This window comes from Stomoxys calcitrans, chromosome 5 (assembly GCF_963082655.1).
Source record: "Stomoxys calcitrans chromosome 5, idStoCalc2.1, whole genome shotgun sequence".
Taxonomy (NCBI): Eukaryota; Metazoa; Arthropoda; class Insecta; order Diptera; family Muscidae; genus Stomoxys; species Stomoxys calcitrans.
Window position 1 is genome coordinate 9,763,791 of NC_081556.1, and position 20,322 is coordinate 9,784,112.

At 36.5% G+C, this 20,322-nt stretch overlaps 3 protein-coding genes across 3 annotated transcripts in view; 2 read left to right on the plus strand and 1 right to left on the minus strand.

Moving 5' to 3' along the window:
• Positions 1–20,322, plus strand: part of LOC106081228 (potassium channel subfamily K member 4) — a 72,409-nt gene that overhangs the window by 31,915 nt on the left and 20,172 nt on the right. The gene's annotated exons all lie outside the window — the stretch shown is intronic.
• On the minus strand, positions 1,080–1,940 carry LOC106081232 (uncharacterized). Its single transcript, XM_013243060.2, has 2 exons — positions 1,817–1,940; positions 1,080–1,758 (listed from the first exon to the last, which is right to left on the minus strand). The coding sequence occupies exons 1-2, from the start codon at positions 1,862–1,864 to the stop codon at positions 1,333–1,335; spliced, it is 474 nt and encodes a 157-aa protein (XP_013098514.2). The 5' UTR covers positions 1,865–1,940; the 3' UTR covers positions 1,080–1,332.
• LOC131997757 (uncharacterized) lies at positions 7,906–16,392 on the plus strand. Its single transcript, XM_059369277.1, has 2 exons — positions 7,906–8,453; positions 15,116–16,392. The coding sequence occupies exon 2, from the start codon at positions 15,122–15,124 to the stop codon at positions 16,007–16,009; it is 888 nt and encodes a 295-aa protein (XP_059225260.1). The 5' UTR covers positions 7,906–8,453; positions 15,116–15,121; the 3' UTR covers positions 16,010–16,392.

Genomic DNA, 20,322 nt, shown 5'->3' on the forward strand with positions numbered 1-20,322 from the left:
GCATGAGGTGTTCTGTTACGACTTCCAACAACTGTTCCAATTAGGGTCTAATACCTGATATAGGGTCTATAACCTGATATAGCTCCCATATAAACCGGTCTCTCGATTATCCTTGAACGGTTCGTAAAAGCTTTAATATTTGCTGGTTTGACCGAAGTTTGGTATGTAGAATAAAATTATGCCCTTCAACTAAATTTAGTTTGTATAAATTTTTAGCAGAATCCATTGTGGTGGGTTCCCAAGATTGGGCTCTGCCGAGCTTAGCCCGTTTTTACTTATCTTTTCTATAAAAGTTCGCCAATTTTCGGGGTTTTATGTTCGCAAACTTTGCAATTCAGGTTATTATACCGACCAGTTTTTGATGAAAGGAAGTTCTTTCGGACTTTTAGCCCGCAAAATTTAAATATCCCTTTGTATTCCATTCCCATATAAATGTTCATTTGAGACCATATAAATTTTCAATGTTCCAATCGGACAACATATCTGGAGCTTTTGGTTGTGAGGTATTCTTTAACTATGGCTAGGTGAAGCATTAGCCGTTGGTGGGAGTTGAGTAAAAGATCCTCGCACTGCGTGCTCAGTACCATCTCAGCTACTGAGAGTTTTTCCTTCACGATACTAGATTCGAATTATGGGTGCTAACTAAAATTCGTTCAAATCGCTTTAAACATCTGGATTTTTGAAAATCCTTTTATGGAAGAGCATATACCCCCTTTCGGACATCAATAGTTTTTTTTGAAATTTTATAAAATTTTGTAAAAAATTATTTTTCATTCTTAAAAAAAACCTTTTTTTAACTTTGTTTTGTGAATCAAAACATTAATACAAAAAAATTCAAATATAAATATTTTACAAAATTTAGCAAACTTTTGAAAACTTTCTCACTGAGATGTTTTTTTTTTGTTTTCTGTGATATCAGATTCAATACTAGATTCGAAATACTAATAGATTCGTGATACTAGATTCAAAATTTGGGTGCTAACTAAAATTTCTTTAACTCCATTCAAACATGAGGCAAATATGGATTTTTGAATATCATATTTAGTGCTTTCAGATATCAATAAATTTTTTTTTTGAAATTGTATAAAATTTTGTAAAAATTTATTATTTCTTAAAAAAACTTTTTTTAAACTTTGATTGTGTTTCAAAATTTTAATACAAAAAATTCTAATATAAAGATTTTACAAAATTTTGCAAATTTTTGAAAAAATTTCCTCAACAATTGTTTCTTAAGTTTTGCGATAATTTCTTTTTTTATCAATTTTAAGACAAAAAAAATTTTATTTAATTATATTGATTGCTATCGTCGAATTTCCTTCCACTTGCTGCCATCTAGCAATGGCCGGCTGCTATATATTCCTCAAATTTCCTCCAATTCACCGAATCATAATCACCCTTTTTACGTTCCTCATCAATTCTCACCAATAGTTTCTGCATGCCATTCTCATTTAGCAGTTGAATAACTTCTGTGCCACGTGTAGCCTTAAGATTGCCTCTCATATACAAATGGAAGAAAGTATTTTGTGAATCGTAGAATTCCAATGCCTTTTCGCCACAATCTTCCTGGGAGGCGGATTGATATTTTTGATAGAGATCAAGATATTTTGTGAATCTCTCACGATGCAAATCATAATCGGTTTCCTTGGGTAGCTGGGCCAAGGTCTTTTCAATAAGAGATTTAACCTCTACCGTCACTGATTTGGTCTCCTTAAGAAGTTGGGCAAAGTGTTCATCATCGTTGGCTGCATCTCCCAGAGACTAAAAATAGATTAATTTATTTATTGTTTTTTCTGAAGGATCAAGGTTATCAACTTACCAGACAGAACAATGTCAAGGTGATAAGGATTGTCCAAAAATTATTCATTTTTTTATAAAAATTTTTTGGCCTGCCTGTAGTGCTTTGCCCAATGGCTACTTTGTATATGAAAGGTGATAGTGTTTGTGCTTTTATTTTATAATCAGCTCAGGTTTGCAATTTTGCAAATTTCTATATAATATTTGTTTAGAGATAAGCTTAAAGAAATAAAAGAACTGACACTGACTTTTTTCTGTAGCTAATCACAGGGTGATTCCCAAAATTCGTTTGCACAATAAGCCCCAGGCGTAAATGGACGATGGAAATGAGCATGGATTAAACCAACTCAGAAACTCTTCCCAAGAATGCCTTTTTTGGATTCGATTTACTGCTGTCTTCTGCTAACACAAGTCTGATTGAGTTGAATATTTTTAAGTCAATGATTCCATGTTCAAAAATAAGTGGCTTAATATACTCTTAAAATATAGGAATATATTTTCTAAGTCTAATGTTTATGTATCTTATCTGAAATTGATATAAAAGACAGAGAGAGATAGAGAGAGAGAGAGGTGGGAAAGGCAGGGAGATAAAGAATCTTTTACATCGATAAACATTTCTCTATATGATACACATGCTTATATCAATGTTGCGCATGCGTGCTTGTAATCCCTTATCTCCTATTTCAGTTTGGTATAGGTCTTTAGAATTTTATTCCATGTCAATAATATGTTCTACGCTTATCAATGTACGACTTAAGCAAATACATCCCTCTGAACCCAAGAGTTCGAGAAGATAAGCCATAAGTAAATATAGATATAGAACACCACATAATGTGATATGCTTAAATAGTTGTCCGACAATATGTTCCAGTAACTTAAAAACAATTTATTATCCTAAAACAAAACCTCTCATGCCGATTGCTTGCTTAAACGAAAATCAGCAGAGCCTTCTACAAATGTGTATACATAAAAATTTCGAACATTTTCTTTACCAGAAATATTTTATAAATGTAGAAAATAAATTATATCCTTTAAAGGTATAACTTTTACGGCGAAAATAGTTTTTTATATTTTTTATGGTAGGCAAAAAGTAATTTTTTACAGTAAAAAAAATTACTGTAAAATATAATTTTTTTATTGTAAAAAATAATTTTTTACTGTAAAAAAAAGTTTAAAGGCAAAAAAATATTTTTTTACTGTAAAAACCCATTCTTTTGCAATAAAAAATCAATTTTTACTATGTGTTGACAGTTTTTACTGTAAAACAAGTAAAAGTGTGCAAAGTTCGGCCAGGCCGAATCTTGGGAACCCACCATCATGGATTCTGCTAAAAAATTATACAAAATGAATTCAGTTGAAGGGGATAATTTTTGTTTAATACCAAACTTCTGTCAAACCAGCAAAAAATGAAAAGGATGAACGAGAGAGCGGTTTTCACGGGAGCAATACTAATTAGGACCGTACTAGGAACAGTTGTTGAAAGTCATAACAGATTACAATATGCAAATCGGACAAAAAAATTGCAATTCGTAACGGCTCAAGAAGTCAAATCGGGAGATCGGTTTATATAAGAGATATAAAAGGTTATAGACCGATTGGGATATTTTATAACAGATTACTACATGCAAAATTTCAGCCAAATCGGATAAAAATTGCGGCTTGTAAGGGCTTAGGAAGTCAAATCGGTAGATCGGTTTATATGGGAGCTATATCAGGATATAAACCGATTTGGACCATACTTAGCACACTTGTTGGAAGTCATAACAGATTGCAAAATTTCAGCCAAATCAGACAAAATTGCGTATTGTGAGGAAGTAAAATCGGAAGATCGGGTTACATTACATAGCGGATCACCAATTGCAAAATTACTACATGCAAAATTTCAGCCAAATCGAAGAAAAATTGTGGTTTCTAAGGACTCAAGAAGTCAAATTGGGAGATCAGTTTATATAGGAGCTATATCAGGTTATAGATCGATTTGGACCGTGCTTAACACAGTTGTTGGAAGTCATAACAGAACACGAAGTGCAAAAATTCAGCCAAATCGGATAAAAATGATGGCTTGTAAGGGCTCAACAAGTCAAATCGGGAGATCGTTTATATGGGAGCTATTGGGTTGCCCAAAAAGTAATTGCGGATTTTTTAAAAGAAAGTAAATGCATTTTTAATAAAACTTAGAATGAATTTTAATTAAATATACTTTTTTTACACTTTTTTTCTATAGCAAACTAAACGTTACAGCTGATAACTGCAGAAGAAAGAATGCAATTACAGAGTCACAAGCTGTGAAAAAATTTGTCAACGCCGACTATATGAAAAATCCGCAATTACTTTTTGGGCAACCCAATATATCTAAATCTGAACCTATATGACCCGTTTGCAATCCCTTACGACCTACATCAATATTATGTATCTGTGCATAATTTCAAACGGCTAGCTTTACTTATTCGACCGCTATCGAGATTTCGACAGACGGACGGGGGGACGGGCGGACATGGCTAGATCGACTCAGAATGGCGAGACGATCAAGAAGATATATGATTTATTGGGTCTTGGACGAATATTTCAAGGTTTTACAAATCGAATGACTAGATTGGTATAGGCCCATCTTATGGTAATGGTTATAAAAAAAAACATGTGGTTCAGTATAACAATATAGACAGTTTTTAATAATTCTGATAACTGTTAAACAATGATTTAGACTCGTTATTTTATTATTTTTTTAACTTTAATTTGTTTAGAATCCTTGTATAACAGTTACATCAATCACCACATAATTGTTATACAGTTAATAAATTTATGTTTTTGATGGCTTATTGTAAAATTTATAGCCGATCGAATAAACCTTATTTAAAAACTACCAAAAAGTTGCATGTATAACAGTTGCGTATGATTGTTATAACTGTTATACAATGGCTTAAGCTTGCAATTTTTTTGAACTCGCTAATTTAAAGATCTCTCACATGTCTTAAGCAACTTTATATAGAAGTTACATACAATTAGCATTTATTCAATTTAAAATAAATACTAATTGCCACTAGCAATGTCCCACTGCCATATAGCCGAAAAACTTATTCCAATTTGTATTGCCAATGCTTAGCTCTGAACGTTTAGCATGGATTTTGTGTATGATATCCTGCATACCGTTCCTATTTAGCAACTGTACCATCTCTTGCGAACGAGGAGCTTTTATATCTTCTCCTAAATAGAATTTTAGGAAGGTATTTTGAAAGTCATAGAATTCCAAAGCTTTTTCACCACAATCATCTGAGGTTGCCAATTGGTATTGACGATAAAGTTCAAGATATTCCCGACATCGGTTACGATGAAAATCATAGTCGCTATCTTTGGGTAACTGCGCCAAGGTCTTGTCTACGAGTGTCTTAACATCAAGGGTTAATAATTTGGTTTCCTGTAGTATGAAATCGAAGCGTGCATTTTCTTGATCTGCCGACAAAGGGGTGGACGAAGTTGTCGAAGAAGTAGTTACTGAAGATATTGGCGAAGGTGTTGGTGTTATGGGAAGCGCTCTTAAAATTGCAGGTGAAGGTGTGGGCGACATGGGTTTCTCTCCAAGGCACTAGAAATTTTTTTTTAATAAAAACTATACTTGATCATAGTTAAAAATGATCACAACAAACCTGTGACAAACACGCTATGCTAATTAGAAAGAACAAATACACGTTCATTTTATTTATTTTTAATAATAAAGCCACGTTGTCTTCGCTTGGAAGATTTTCTAGGAATTGTTAGTCCAAATGACAATATTATATTGAAGACTTCCATTTTATAATCAACTTTCGTTTGCATTTCAGCAGACTTTGATTTTGACAATTGGTTAGAGATAAGCTCAGACAAATATGGATGGTATGAAGATTTTGTTTTTATTGTTGTATTGATAATCGCAGGGTTATTTAGTTATAATTTTCATCTTATTGCGTTTTTTAATTTATATGAATGGAGTTCTAAGGTCTGTCGGATTTGTTTTAGTCTTACAATTCCGTGCTTTTGGTTCCTAGAAAATATTGAAATTTCCAGATGCCAGATTTTAACAGTATAACAGTTGTGTGATAACTGTTATACAATAGCTTAAACCCATGATATATTTTTTAATTGGTAACTATTTCTTTTATTAGTAATTAGTATTTTATTAGTAATCTAGAATGATTTTATAACAGTTATAGCAGTCATCGATTAAATGTTAAACTGTTATAAAACAAAATATTTTTAATATTTATAATCTAAATTTAGTCAATTTATTAAATACACCAATGTAACAATATTCTAATAATTGTGCTAACTATTATACAAAAACTTTAATTTTTACTTTTATATAAATAATACAATAATTACAATTATCTGCAATCATGGTAAAACCGTCGTAACAATCATCGTGAATTGTTATACTGTTATAAAAATATATTAGTTATTTTGTAATAAATACTGGTCTATTAATTTTTATTTGGACTTCTTAGTCTCACAGTGATCCAGATTTCGAATTAATGTAAAACTGTAAGGCAAGGGCTAAACTCGAGATTATATTTTTACCTGCTTTTAACAATAAATGATTTATAATATGGAATATTTGCAATATTTTTACCTTTAAATTTGTTTAGTCGTATTTTATGAAAGAAAAATTAAAAATATATGTTTATATAACAGTATCACAGAATTGAAGGTGTTGTTATATCAGTCTTACTAGGACACAGATTTGAAGATGTTGTTATATCAGTCTTAGTAGGACATACATTTGTTAGTTTCTCTTTATCAATTTATAACAGTTTAAGCAACCAACCGTAAACTGTTATACTGTTATAATATGAAATATTTGTATTTTTTAAACTTAAACATGTGTTTATTCGTTTTTTTACAAAAGATAAATGCAAAATATATGCTAATATAACAGTATAACAGATTTGGGATTGTTGTTATATCGGTTATACCAGGACATAAACTAGTTTTTTTCTCTTTTTTGCTTGTTAGCTGCTATCGTTATAATCTAAAATTATTTTATAACTGTTATAGCAATCAACCGTTAACTATTATACTGTCATAATATGAAATATTTGTAATTCTTTTACCTTAAACATGTGTATATTCGTTTTTTACGAAAGAAAAAGGCAAAATATATGATAATATAACAGTATAACAGATTGGGAGTTTTTGTTATATTAGTTATACCAGGAAATAGACTCGTTATATTCTTTATATCTGCTTCTTAGCTGCTATCAGTATAATCTGGAATCAATTTACAACAGTTATAGCAATCAAATGTTAACTGTTATACTGTATGATATGAAATATTTGTAATTTTTTTACCTTTAAAATTTGTTTATTCGTATTTTACAAAAAAATATTCAACATATGTGCTATTATAACAGTATAACAGATTTGTAACTATTGTTATAACTGTTATACAATGATTTTTACTTGTCAATTTATAAATAATTGTTTATTTAAAGCTCCTTCACACTGCTAACACATTTTTTAAGTAGTTACATTGAAATAAGTCCCTTAATTTATTTTAATTTTTTAAAAATTAAATGTGTCACAAAAATGTCTTTAATTTTTTAGCGTTTGTCATTGGTTTATTAGATTTCTGAAAGAAAATGCAAAATATATGCTAACATAACAGTATAACAGATTTGGAATAGCAGTTACATCAGTTATACCAGAACATAAACTCGTTATATTCTCTCTATCTGCTTGTAAGATACTATCATTTTAATCTAGAATCAGTTTATAACAATTATAGCAATTAAACGTTAACTGTTATACTGTTATAATATGAAATATTAGTAATTTTTTTACCTTTAAAATATGTTTATTCCTATTTAACGAAAGAAAAATGCTAAATATGTGCTAGTATAACAGTATAACAGATTTGTGACTATTGTTATAACTGTTATACAATGTATTTAACTTGTTAATTTATAAATAAATGTTTACTTAAAGCTCCCTTAAAGTGCTAGCACTTTTTTTAAGTAGTTACTTTGAATAAGTCCCTTAATTAATTGAAATTTATTATAAAAAATGTCTCCCTGAAATTGATTAAAAATAATATACAAAAATTCTTTATTTTTCTTACTTCATGCAATTAGTTTTTGTTAATGCCAAACCTTGTTCCTACCTGGTCCCCCTAATCTACTTTCTAAGTTTCGCAGCTATTTGCATTTGCATACACCCACATACCTCATACTTTATATGTGTGTGTGTGTGTGTCTCTCTTTGTACTAAAGATGTCTCGCTTTCAGCAGCCTTGTGTACTCCGTCGGCCTTTTCCTTTTCTTTTTCCTATTTCAAACTTACTTATTATCTGGGCTTCAACCACTGCTGTTCTTCCTGGTAAGAGTTTCGTTCAATCTCCAATTCAGAGCTTTCTTTTCCATCCAATAAAGAGATAATTGTAAATTCCCAATTTCTAACCCACCTGTGTTTTCATTTTTTTCCTATTCTCCCCAAACTCACCTTGCGAGGAAAATATTTCTACTCCGAGAAATATTTTCCACGACTCCAGTGATTAAACCATCCACTTTCCTCCAGAGCTAACCCCCAACATTTTCATTGTGGTCCTTCGAACCGGATTTATTACTGGAAATCATCCCTTCATCACCATTTCATCCAACATACATATCATCATCGTCATCATAGAAAAAAAGGTGAGTTTGTGCTTTGTTCTATTCCATAAAAAGTGAAAACAATAGTGCTTTTTTCCAAATATTCATTGTGCTTCAGTTGTGTTTTGCCGACGGCATTTCGACATTTCCTAAACAGTGCTTCGAAATAAAATTTTTCAAAAACCGTACTGAAAAAATTTTTTTTCCAACTATTCGGTTATTAATTTTCTTAAAATTTGGTGGAAGTGAATTTCATTAAATTCCATAGAGAAATTTAAGTAACAGTGTGCTTTGCCTCTATAAGAATTGCCATTAATTTGCAAAAAAATAACATAAGATTTTATATTTCAATCGGTGTCGCGGCAGTGTGTTCCTTTGGTTTCTTTTCTTTTTCAATCGTGGTGCATTGAAAGTGATCTTTGCCCTCTTTCATATGCTGCAGTCGCGCTGCCCATAGCATTATTTCGTCGTTGTTAATAGTTCTCGCACTTCCACAGCCTTTCCTACAAGCACAGTGATTGTTGTTATTGTTTTTTTTTAGAACTAACCAACGTTGATCTCCATAACTAACATCCAATATACATACATCCATATATACACACAACTGAACGTACATACAAACATTTCTTGTTATTCGCTTCTATTGAGTTTCGTTGCGGGTGACATTGCTACTGCGAAGAGAATAAGAGACTTCTGTGTTGCTTTGAATTTGTTCATTCGCTCTTATATACTCTTTGTTTGCCGTGCACCCTACAGTCATTCCGTTTGTGTGGTCGCGACTCGGGGCGTTTGAGACATACCTTATATTTTGGTTCCATTGGCATATAGATGCATTTGTGTGATACCCTGATCGGTCAGAGATATATATATAGTGCACCCTACAGCCGGTCATAGTCGACTTTTGGTACAAAACTTTGATTTTTTCGAAAAGTAAATTTTTTTCTGATTTTCTTCACGAGACTGTTTTCGTTTGGTGTTCGTGTAAAGCAAAAATCGTATTTGCACCCTACAGTGAGCCAAGGTCGACTTTTGGATCCAAAAAGTTCGAATTTTCATAATTTTCAAGAGAATTTTTTTTCCTCTGCTGATTTTAAGAGTTTCAATACTATAGAGGCATTTCGAACTTATTTCAACCGGCGCAACTGTTCATTCTTCTGTTTTCCGGAAATATTACGCATACGCCTACGTCATTTTCAACGTTTTTTTTTCGATACCAGTTCCATTTTTTCGGATTTACTGTTCATTTAGATAGGTTTTTTCCCTAACCTATTTAAGAGAGTTAAGTGCGTCTGGTTCAGAGCTAATTCTACTTTTTTCTTTCAAGTTCGAATATGTCTTTAGAGTCGTTCATTCGCTTAGCTGATCGCCTTGTCGCATTCAATGCTGATATAGGTGATAATACGCTTCCGCTCTCATCGATTCACTTAATTAATATACACATGACAGAGCTGAAGTCATTATGGAGCGACATTAAGTCCACTTTCGATACATTCATGGCTGATCGTGATAGTGAGCAAGACGAAGACGAGGGCGGTGCAGACGATTCCGTAAATGCATCCGAGCTGGAGACCTTCCGAGCCAAGTTTAAGAGTTCTTATGTGACTTACTGCAACTGCTTGGCGACATTGTCACAGCTCGCGGAGGAGTTTCAGTTGCCGGCAACTAAGATTTCTCCAAGCCAACGTCTTGTCGCAAATCCACCTGTTTCCGAAGGTCATCCAGAATTTCAAGACACTCCGTCTTCTACGGGAAGGACTGATTATTCCTTTCATCTCCCGCCATGTGATACAGAGGTTTTCCACGGTGATTACATGTCCTGGCCTACTTTCAGAGACATGTTTACGGCAGTGTACATAAAGAATTCCAGACTTAGTTTTGTCGAGCGTCTGTTTCACTTGACGCAAAAAACGCGAGGCGAGGCTCGTGACATTGTTCAGAGGAGCCCTTTGACGAATGATGGTTTCCATTTGGCATGGAAAAATCTATGCGCTCGTTATGAGAATAGACGAATCCTTGTTAACGGGCAGCTAAAGGTTTTGTTCAATCTTCCTTCCATTTCCAAAGAGTCCGCCAGTGCACTTAAACAGTTGCAGCGCGACCTTACTTCTTGTATCTCGGCCCTAGAGTTGTATGACATTGATGTCAGAGGTTGGGACCCTCTATTCGTATTTCTCTGTTCGAATCGTCTTCCAGAGTCCACACTTACCTTATGGGAGCAGGGTCTCGCAGATAAGACTGCAATTCCTAAGTGGTCTGACCTTGACTCCTTTCTTACGAATAGATACCGGACACTGGAGTCCGTTTCTGAAATGCGTGCCAATCCCAATGCAAGGGATCAAGATTCAAAATCCAATAGCACGAATACTAAGAGTTCGAGAAATATTAATTCATTCCAAGTGAGAGTTTCGGGTCCACAATGTCCTTTATGTCCAAGAGAGTTCCATGTGATTAGGAAGTGTCCTAAGTTCATAGCAATGGACATTAATCAGAGAAAGTCCGAGATAAGGAAGCAAGGTCTGTGTTTGAACTGTTTTTCTAAAACTCATCACGTTCGAAATTGTACAAGCAAGAACACTTGTTTCCAGTGCCAGAGGAAGCATAATACTTTGCTTCATGAGAGTTCCGCTAATCCAGAGGCCAGTAACTCAAGAGTGCAGACTCCGGCAAATACAAATTCAGGTTTGAATGCAAACTCCTCACCTTTCGCTCCTAGTCCTATACAGTCCACTAGTTCTGGTACGGGAGTCGTTCAAACCTATTTCTCTTCCAGTTCTCGTGGCGTTTTGCTGGGGACTGCTTTGGTTGATGTGTTGCACTTGGGTGTTACGTACCAGGCACGAGTGCTTTTGGATTCTGGGTCGCAGGGTACATTCATTTCAGAGAGACTTTTCAATAGATTGCAGCTCCCATATAGAAAAGTCAATGCTCAGATTTCTGGTCTGAATGATTCCATGGCTGCTTCCGTTCGAAAGGAATGTACTCTGCTTCTATGTTCGAGATATGCAGATGCTCAAATTTCGGTTAAGGCCTTCGTTATTACTAATTTATCTGGTGCCCTTCCATCTCATTCAATACCCCCCTCCATCTTCTCTCAGCTGCCCCAATTCGAGCTGGCAGATCCACTATTTCACAGGAGTTCCAGTATTGATATTCTGATTGGTGGTGACTTCCTTCCTTCCATCATGCGGTCCGGCGTGAAGCATGATATTTGTGGTTCCTTGATGGGCCAAAATACCATCTTTGGATGGATTTTGACTGGCCCCATTCCGATCCAATCTCCATCTCCATATTCCAGAATTATTTCCAACTTTTGTGAAATCTCTTTGGACAAAGAGATTTCGAGATTTTGGGAGGTGGAGAATCTTCCAAGGAAGAACTTTGTGTCAGCAGCTGATAGATTTTGTGAGGAATTGTTCGTTTCAACTACTAAGAGGGATGAAGATGGAAGGTACGTTGTTCATCTTCCGTTCAAAAGAGATTTTCCCAAGAGTATATCTCTAGGTAATTCACGGACAAGTGCTATGGCCCAATTTTTGAGAAATGAAGTCCGCCTCCTTCGCAATCTTGCGTTCAAGGATGAGTATGATTCCGTTATCCAAGAGTACGCGAATTTAAGCCACATGTGTCAAGTTGAGACTACTAGTTCTATGGGAAGTGCGTCTCATTACTACCTGCCGCACCATGCGGTTATAAAACCAGAGAGCACTACCACCAAAGTTCGGGTGGTTTTCAATGCTTCTTCACCTTCCTCTAATGGCGTGAGTCTTAATGACACTTTGCATACAGGTCCTGTGTTGCAGAGTGATCTGACTGTGTTGATTCTCAAGTGGCGATTCTTTCGGTATGTGTTCAATGCCGACATTCAAAAGATGTACCGGCAGATTAGAGTTCATCCCAATCACACACCGTTCCAAAGAGTTCTATTTCGAAGAGATCCAAGTGACGACGTTCAAGATTTCGAGTTGAAGACTGTCACTTTCGGTGTGAATTGTGCTCCATACTTAGCTATTCGCACTCTTTTCCAACTTGCTGATGACGTTCAATCCAGTCATCCTATTGCCAGTGAAATACTTCGCAGTTCTATGTACGTGGATGATGCCCTAGTGGGTGCACATTCGCTGCAGAAGGCAATGCAGTCTAAGGAGCAGTTGATATCCGCTTTGGCTTCGGCCGGCTTCCTCCTGAGAAAATGGACAGCAAATTCAAAGGATATTCTAGCAGGTCTTCCTTCCGATCATTTGCTGTGTGAAGATTTTTTGGACTTCGACGACAGTAGCACAGCAAAAAATGCTAGGAATTCGTTGGAATGCTCGATCCGATTCGTTCTATTTCACTACCAAGCCATTCCCAGATTCATCCAGAGATACTAAAAGAGAACTCCTTTCCCAGATTTCAAAGCTTTTCGATCCTGCTGGTTGGCTATCGCCATGTATTGTGGTAGCAAAGATTCTTATGCAGAGGATATGGTCAGAGGGTACGGGCTGGGACGAGGTCGTTACCCCTGGCACACTTGCAAAGTGGAAAGAGTTTCAGACGTGTTATTCGGCTATAAATGAAGTTCGAATTCCGAGGTGGCTTCATTATGTTCCTTCCGCCGATATTCAATTCCATGGCTTCTGTGATGCTTCAGAAAGGGCATACGCAGCAGCTTTGTATGTGCGAATAGCTACAACTACTTCGGTCTCCACACATTTGGTCTATTCAAAGACAAGAGTGGCTCCTGTTAAGACATTGTCCATTCCGAGGTTAGAGCTTTGTGGGGCTGTTCTATTGGCAGAGATGTTAGATACATTACTTCCGACACTTAACATTCCCAAGTATTCTCTTTTCTGTTGGACAGACTCCACTATTGTCCTTTCCTGGCTTTCGAAACCTCCGTGTTGTTGGGCAACATTTGTTGCAAACCGAATTTCAAGTATAGTTCAAGTGGTTGACCCCTCCAAGTTCGGTCATGTTCCTTCAGAGACGAATCCTGCCGACCTCGCTAGCCGAGGTCTCCTGCCTCAGGATATCGTCGCAAATGAGTTGTGGTGGTCGGGACCTGAGTGGCTCCGCGACTCCCCTGAGTGTTGGCCTAATTCTGTTCAATCCACTATTCCCGAGATAGATTTGGAGCGTAAAGCCATAAAGGTTCATCATACTTACTTTCAGAACTACCAGGACGTTCTTGAACGTTTTTCTTCCTATCCACGAGCGCTACGTGTACTGGCTTATGTGTATCGATTCTTCTATCGTACTCATCCAAGATTTCGTTCCAGCTTTTCAAAGCAGTCCACTTTGATCACAAGTTCTGAGCTTGTACTGGTTAGAGATGGATTGATTCGAGTGTGTCAAAAAGCGTGTTTTCCAAATGAGTACAAGTGTTTGTCGTCACAAGAGCAAATTTCGAAATCAAGTTCTATTCTGAACTTAAACCCGTTCCTGGACGCTGAGGGGCTAATTCGTTCATGTGGCCGGCTGGAATCGTCAGTCGGCCTTCCGTACAATGAGAGACACCCGATAATAATGCCCTACGGTTGTCAATATTCCAGGCTGCTCGTGAAGTTCATCCACCAACTTACTATCCACGGTGGGAATCAGCTTGTACTTCGTATGGTCAGATCACAGTACTGGATCCCGAAGGTCAAGAATTTAATCAAAACGACCATCAATAAGTGCAAGCCTTGCATTATCTACAAGAGGCGTTGTCAGCAGCAGCTCATGGCGGCTTTGCCGCCAGAGCGCACCGAGTTCACTCGTCCATTCACTCGAACGGGTTTGGATTTCGCGGGTCCTTTCGACATAAAGAGTTACAGTGGGCGGGCCTGTCGTATTACGAAAGGCTACGTCTGCGTTTTCGTGTGCTTCTCCACAAAGGCGATACACTTAGAGGCGACGTCCGATTTGTCCACTCCCACGTTCTTAGCGGCTTTCCATCGGTTTGTTTCTCGGCGGGGTTGTCCGTTGCATCTATATTCCGATAACGGTACAACTTTCGTCGGAGCTTCCAGGATCTTAGAGAGAGAATTTATTCATGCTGCTCGTGCTGGAACTGAGTCGAACTATGCGCACCAGTCTTTGAGTTGGCATTTCATCCCGCCTGGAGCTCCTCATATGGGAGGACTCTGGGAAGCGGGAGTAAAGAGTTTTAAGTCCCATTTTCGAAAATTTGCTGGTTCCTTCAAATTTACATTTGAAGAGTTCTCGACAATCCTGTCGAGAATTGAAGCATGCCTCAATTCGCGCCCGTTGTCTCCTATATCCAGTGATCCTAACGATTTCGCTGCCTTAACTCCAGGTCATTTCTTGATTGGTACTCCCATTCTTGCTCCGATCGATCCACGCATTGAGGAGAGTCCTGTATCGATTTTGAACCGATGGCAGAGACTTAAGGCTATTCATCAGAGTTTTTGCGTTCGATGGAAGAACGAATATTTACGAGAACTACAAAAGCGAGTTAAATGGCAAAGTTCAGAAAGGAATATAGAAGAGAACACACTAGTCGTTATTCAAGATGACAACCTTCCACCAAATGTTTGGCGTCTAGGCAGAGTTTGCAAGACGTATTTCGGCACTGATCGCAGAGTTCGGGTTGCTGACGTGGTGACTCAGAAGGGCACCATTACGCGACCCATTACCAAGCTTGTCGTCATTTCCTCTCCGAATTAAACACAGATTTTCTATTCTTTCCCATCACTTCCCTATTGTTTGTTTTGCCACCATAGATTATCATGCCCAAGTATACCAAAGAGACACAAAGGAAGTCATCCGCGGTTCCCTACAAGAAGGAAAAATACGATTGCCGTATCTGTCACCGGTCTCATGCCCTACGATCTTGCCAAAGGTTTTTGGAAATGAAAATGGCAGATCGTTTGGAAGCAGTTCGAAGGCATAGTTACTGCTTCAACTGTCTGGCTCATGACCACTTGGTGGTATCCTGCTCTAGCAGTCACCGGTGTCACCACTGCAAAAAGAGCCATCATACCCTCCTCCACGTCGATCCGAAACTACGGGATGCCCTTCTTAAGAGCGATCGGAAGCAATCGCGTCCCAACACTCCTGAGCGGAAGTCAAAGGATTCGTGCCCACCGAGGGATTTTTCGCCATCACCGTCTTCTAAGCAGAGGACATCTCTTTCGGCTATTCTTCGACAGAACAGCATTGTGTTGCTTCCTACGGTGCTCGTTAAGGTAAAAGGCAAGTCTGAACGATCCACAGCCCGGTGCCTTCTCGACTCGGGGTCTCCGGTGAGCAGGATCTCCAAGAGATTGGTAGATTCGTTGGCGCTCACGACATTGAGCCTGAAAGAGGAGACCATATGCCCACTTCGCCTGACCTCCAGATTCGACGAAACGGTAACCATTGAAGGCACATTTCGTGTGAGTAACCGCATTTCAACGGTGACGCCAGCTGAATCGCTTCCGGAATCATTTAAAAGACATTTCCCCCACTTATTCTTTGCGGATTCGAAATTTTTCAAATCGGCCCCGGTGGATATTGTAATTGGTGTCGATCTTTATCCCAGGGTCATCGCAGAGGGTGTATACGCCCAGAATGGTTTGCCTACGGCACAAAGTACTATTTTTGGTTGGGTGATCTATGGTGTCTGTTCGCACTGAGCGCACTACAGCGTTCTCATTATTCTTCGGTATCAATGAATTTAATCCAAACTGAATAAAAGAGTTATGAAATGCACTGTTGATTTTTACTTTACTAGCGAAGCACAAGCTCTATCTTTTAAACAGGTCCATTGAGCGGTTTGATTCATAGAAGGATGTCCACTACTGACAAGCTTGCCTTTTCCATGTACCAGCTGGATCCTGATGATGGAGTGATCCTTTGGCTATTCTACGGAGCTATACAACTATTATGTCAACATTTCCTTTCCTTACTAGAGTAATTAAATTCATAACTAGAGTAATTAGATTCATAACGTCCGTTTTCATAGAGTTTTCAATTATATTCCGTGCGAGTAATTGTAAGCTGGTGCGAGTACACACAGTTGCATTTTTCCTTTTTTTTTTGGTCCTTCGAGCCGGACCACTTTTTAAGTAGTTACATTGAAATAAGTCCCTTAATTTATTTTAATTTTTTAAAAATTAAATGTGTCACAAAAATGTCTTTAATTTTTTAGCGTTTGTCATTGGTTTATTAGATTTCTGAAAGAAAATGCAAAATATATGCTAACATAACAGTATAACAGATTTGGAATAGCAGTTACATCAGTTATACCAGAACATAAACTCGTTATATTCTCTCTATCTGCTTGTAAGATACTATCATTTTAATCTAGAATCAGTTTATAACAATTATAGCAATTAAACGTTAACTGTTATACTGTTATAATATGAAATATTAGTAATTTTTTTACCTTTAAAATATGTTTATTCCTATTTAACGAAAGAAAAATGCTAAATATGTGCTAGTATAACAGTATAACAGATTTGTGACTATTGTTATAACTGTTATACAATGTATTTAACTTGTTAATTTATAAATAAATGTTTACTTAAAGCTCCCTTAAAGTGCTAGCACTTTTTTTAAGTAGTTACTTTGAATAAGTCCCTTAATTAATTGAAATTTATTATAAAAAATGTCTCCCTGAAATTGATTAAAAATAATATACAAAAATTCTTTATTTTTCTTATTTCATGCAATTAGTTTTATTTCTTCATCAACAACTATTCTCCCACACACATACGCATTTCGTTACATTTCTGCCCCTCTTTAAAACATGCTTTATTTCATTGACTGCAGACTAATGAGATTTAAATCTCATTTGCAAATGATTTATGTTTATTTTTTATTGTGGTATTTATTTGTTTTTCTTAGGTTGTTCGACAACATACTTAAAATTTTCACCAAAATATTTGTCTAAAATGTTTCACCACAACCCACAATGGCACTAAATCAAATGTCAAAAAAGGAAAGTAAATAAATGAATATTTTCACATCGCAAAAAAAAATACAAAATTAGAAATTTAAAGAATTTCGGGGCTAAAAATAATTTCCAATGCAATTTCCATACATTTACACCACTGGTGGGCACACTCACACATGTGTATATTATTTTCAAGCCCATGGGCTTATGGGAATAAATGTTAAGTAGTGTGAGTATATTTGCCCATCACTGATTTACACTTAATGCTGTTGTGGTTGTCGGCCAATTTGAATTTTTTTGTTTTTACTCCTAACTGTTGCGGTTTGGGAAAATACCTATAAATGTTGACTGCATTTTGAAATGCAACTGACTGTCTATTTATTTACTTTTGGCCATATTTATTGGATTTTTGTTATTTGCGGGAAATTGCATGCGGTTTATGGGGGTGAAGCAGTGTTCTTTAGACTTACATCAGGCAGTGTGTTTTGTGTCGAATTTAATGAACACTTTTTTCCGTTTGACTATTTACTGGCAATTAACACTTGGCGTTCTACTCGAGAGCGCAAAAACGTTTTAAGTTAAATGTTTATTTTCTAAACATTTTGTTGTCAATTAGAGAATTTTCAGGAAAAAATTTTGATTAGATAAATATACAACAATTTTGGATGTTTTGTAAAGAAATTTAACTTAGGTTAGCTTAGACATCAACCATTTCACTGAACTATTAATTTCTGAAGCACTTATCCGATTTTTTTAAAATTTTATCAAATAAAAAAGTATTTTAAAAATGTACTTTTTTTAAATAATATCTGATAATTAAAAAAAAACAATTAAAAAAATACTATAAATTCTTATTAATTTGTTGAATTCACAAGAACAAAAACAAGTCAAAGCGGCCGGGCCCAATCGTGGGTACCCACCACCATAGATTCCGCAAAATGTGTACCCTTATTAACTGAGTTTGTATTTGAATTCTTTAGGTCTCAAGAAGTCATATCGGGATATCGGCACTCAGGGGGGGCCTATATCACCACAAGGGGAGCCTATAATCATAAGAAGGGTTTTGGACAAATTTCAACGAAATCTGGTGCAAATCCGGGGATCTGTTTATAGACCGATTCGGATCACACTTGCCATGTATGTTGGATGCCATAACTCACGTCTTGGTTTCAAATTTTAACCAACTCGGATGAAAATTAAGGCTTCTAAGGGCTCAAGAAGTCAAAACCGTGGATCGGTTTATATGGGGGCTATATCTGTTTGTACACCGATTCGGATCACACTTGGCATGTATATTGGAAGCCATATCTCATGCCCTTGTTCCAAATTTCAGCCAACTCGGATGAAAATTAAGGCTTCTAAGTGCTCAAGAAGTCAAATCCGTGGATCGGTTTATATGGGGCCTATATCTGTTTGTACACCGATTCGGATCACACTTGCCATGTATGTTGGATGCCATAACTCACGTCTTGGTTTCAAATTTTAACCAACTCGGATGAAAATTAAGGCTTCTAAGGGCTCAAGAAGTCAAATCCGTGGATCGGTTTATATGGGGCCTATATCTGTTTGTATACCGGTTCGGATCACACTTGGCATGTATGGTGGAAGCCATAATTCACTTCCTTGTACCCAATTTTAGCCAAATCGAATGAAAACTGAAGCTTCTAAGGGCTCAAGAAGTCAAATCCGGGGTCGGTTTATATGGAGGCTATATCTGTTTATTGGCCTATTCGGATCTTACTTGGCATGTATGTTGCAAACCATAACTCATGCCTTTGTTCCAAATTTCAGCCAAATCGGATGAAAATTGAGGCTTCTAAGGGCTCAAAAAGTCACATCCGGAGTCGGTTTATGTGGGGGCTATATCCAAATCTGAACCGATATGGCTCATTTGCAATCCCCAATGACTTACATCAATAAAAAGTATCAGTGCAAAATTTCAAGCGTCTAGCTTTACGCGTTCGACCGCTATCATGATTTCTACAGACAGACTGACGCACGGACATGACTAGATCTTAGAACAATATGTTTTTATACCGTCCATCATTGGATGGGGGTATAGTAACTTCGCCTTTCCATTTGTAACACATTGAGATATTGGTATAGACCCCACCCCATCTCGTCCATCTGTCTGTCTGTCTGTGGAAAGCACGTTTACTTTGAAGGAGTAAAGTTAGCCGCATCAAATAATTTTTATTAGTGTAGGTTAGTTGGTATTGTAAATGGGCCATATCGGTCCATGTTTTGATATAGCTGCCATTCAAACTGATCTTGGATCTTGACTTCATGGGCCTTCAGACGATCTTATCTTATCTGACTGAAATTTTGTATGAAGTGTTTTGCATTAACTTCTAACATATGCGTTAAGTATGGTTAAAATTGGTTCATAATTTGATAAAGCTGCCATATAAACCGATCTCGGATCTTGACTTCTTGATTTGAGAGCGCAATTATTATCCGATTTAGCTAAAGTTTTGCACGAAGTGTTTTGTTACGACTTCCTATCGACCAAGTATGGTCGAAATCGGTTCATAACCTGATATAGCTCCCATATAAAATGATATCCCGATTATATTGGGTTGCCCAAAAAGTAATTGCGGATTTTTCATATAGTCGGCGTTGACAAATTTTTTCACAGCTTGTGACTCTGTAATTGCATTCTTTCTTCTGTCAGTTATCAGCTGTGACTTTTAGCTTGCTTTAGAAAAAAAGTGTAAAAAAAGTTTATTTGATTAAAATTCATACTAAGTTTTATTAAAAATGCATTTACTTTCTTTTAAAAAATCCGCAATTACTTTTTGGGCAACCCAATGTTTACTTCTTGAACACAAAGAGAGCGCTAACTTTATCCGAGTTGGTTGACATTTTGTACTACGACTTCTCCTATGACCTTCAACATTAATGACAAAAGTGATCTGAATCGGTTTATAGTCTGATATAGCACAACATTACGACCCTATAGGTCGAAATTCTTATTCGATTTGGGTGCAAAGAAAAAAACTCTCCTTTGACCTCCAACATCCAAACCAAATATAGCCCAAATCGATCTAT

Bases quoted from the DNA above. Each gene is read 5' to 3' on its own strand.
- LOC131997757 (XM_059369277.1), top strand. From the start codon at position 15,122: ATGCCCAAGTATACCAAAGAGACACAAAGGAAGTCATCCGCGGTTCCC.
- LOC106081232 (XM_013243060.2), bottom strand. From the start codon at position 1,864: ATGAATAATTTTTGGACAATCCTTATCACCTTGACATTGTTCTGTCTG. The intron at 1,759-1,816 runs GTAAGTTGATAA...ATCTATTTTTAG, and splicing joins CCTTGACATTGTTCTGTCTG to TCTCTGGGAGATGCAGCCAA.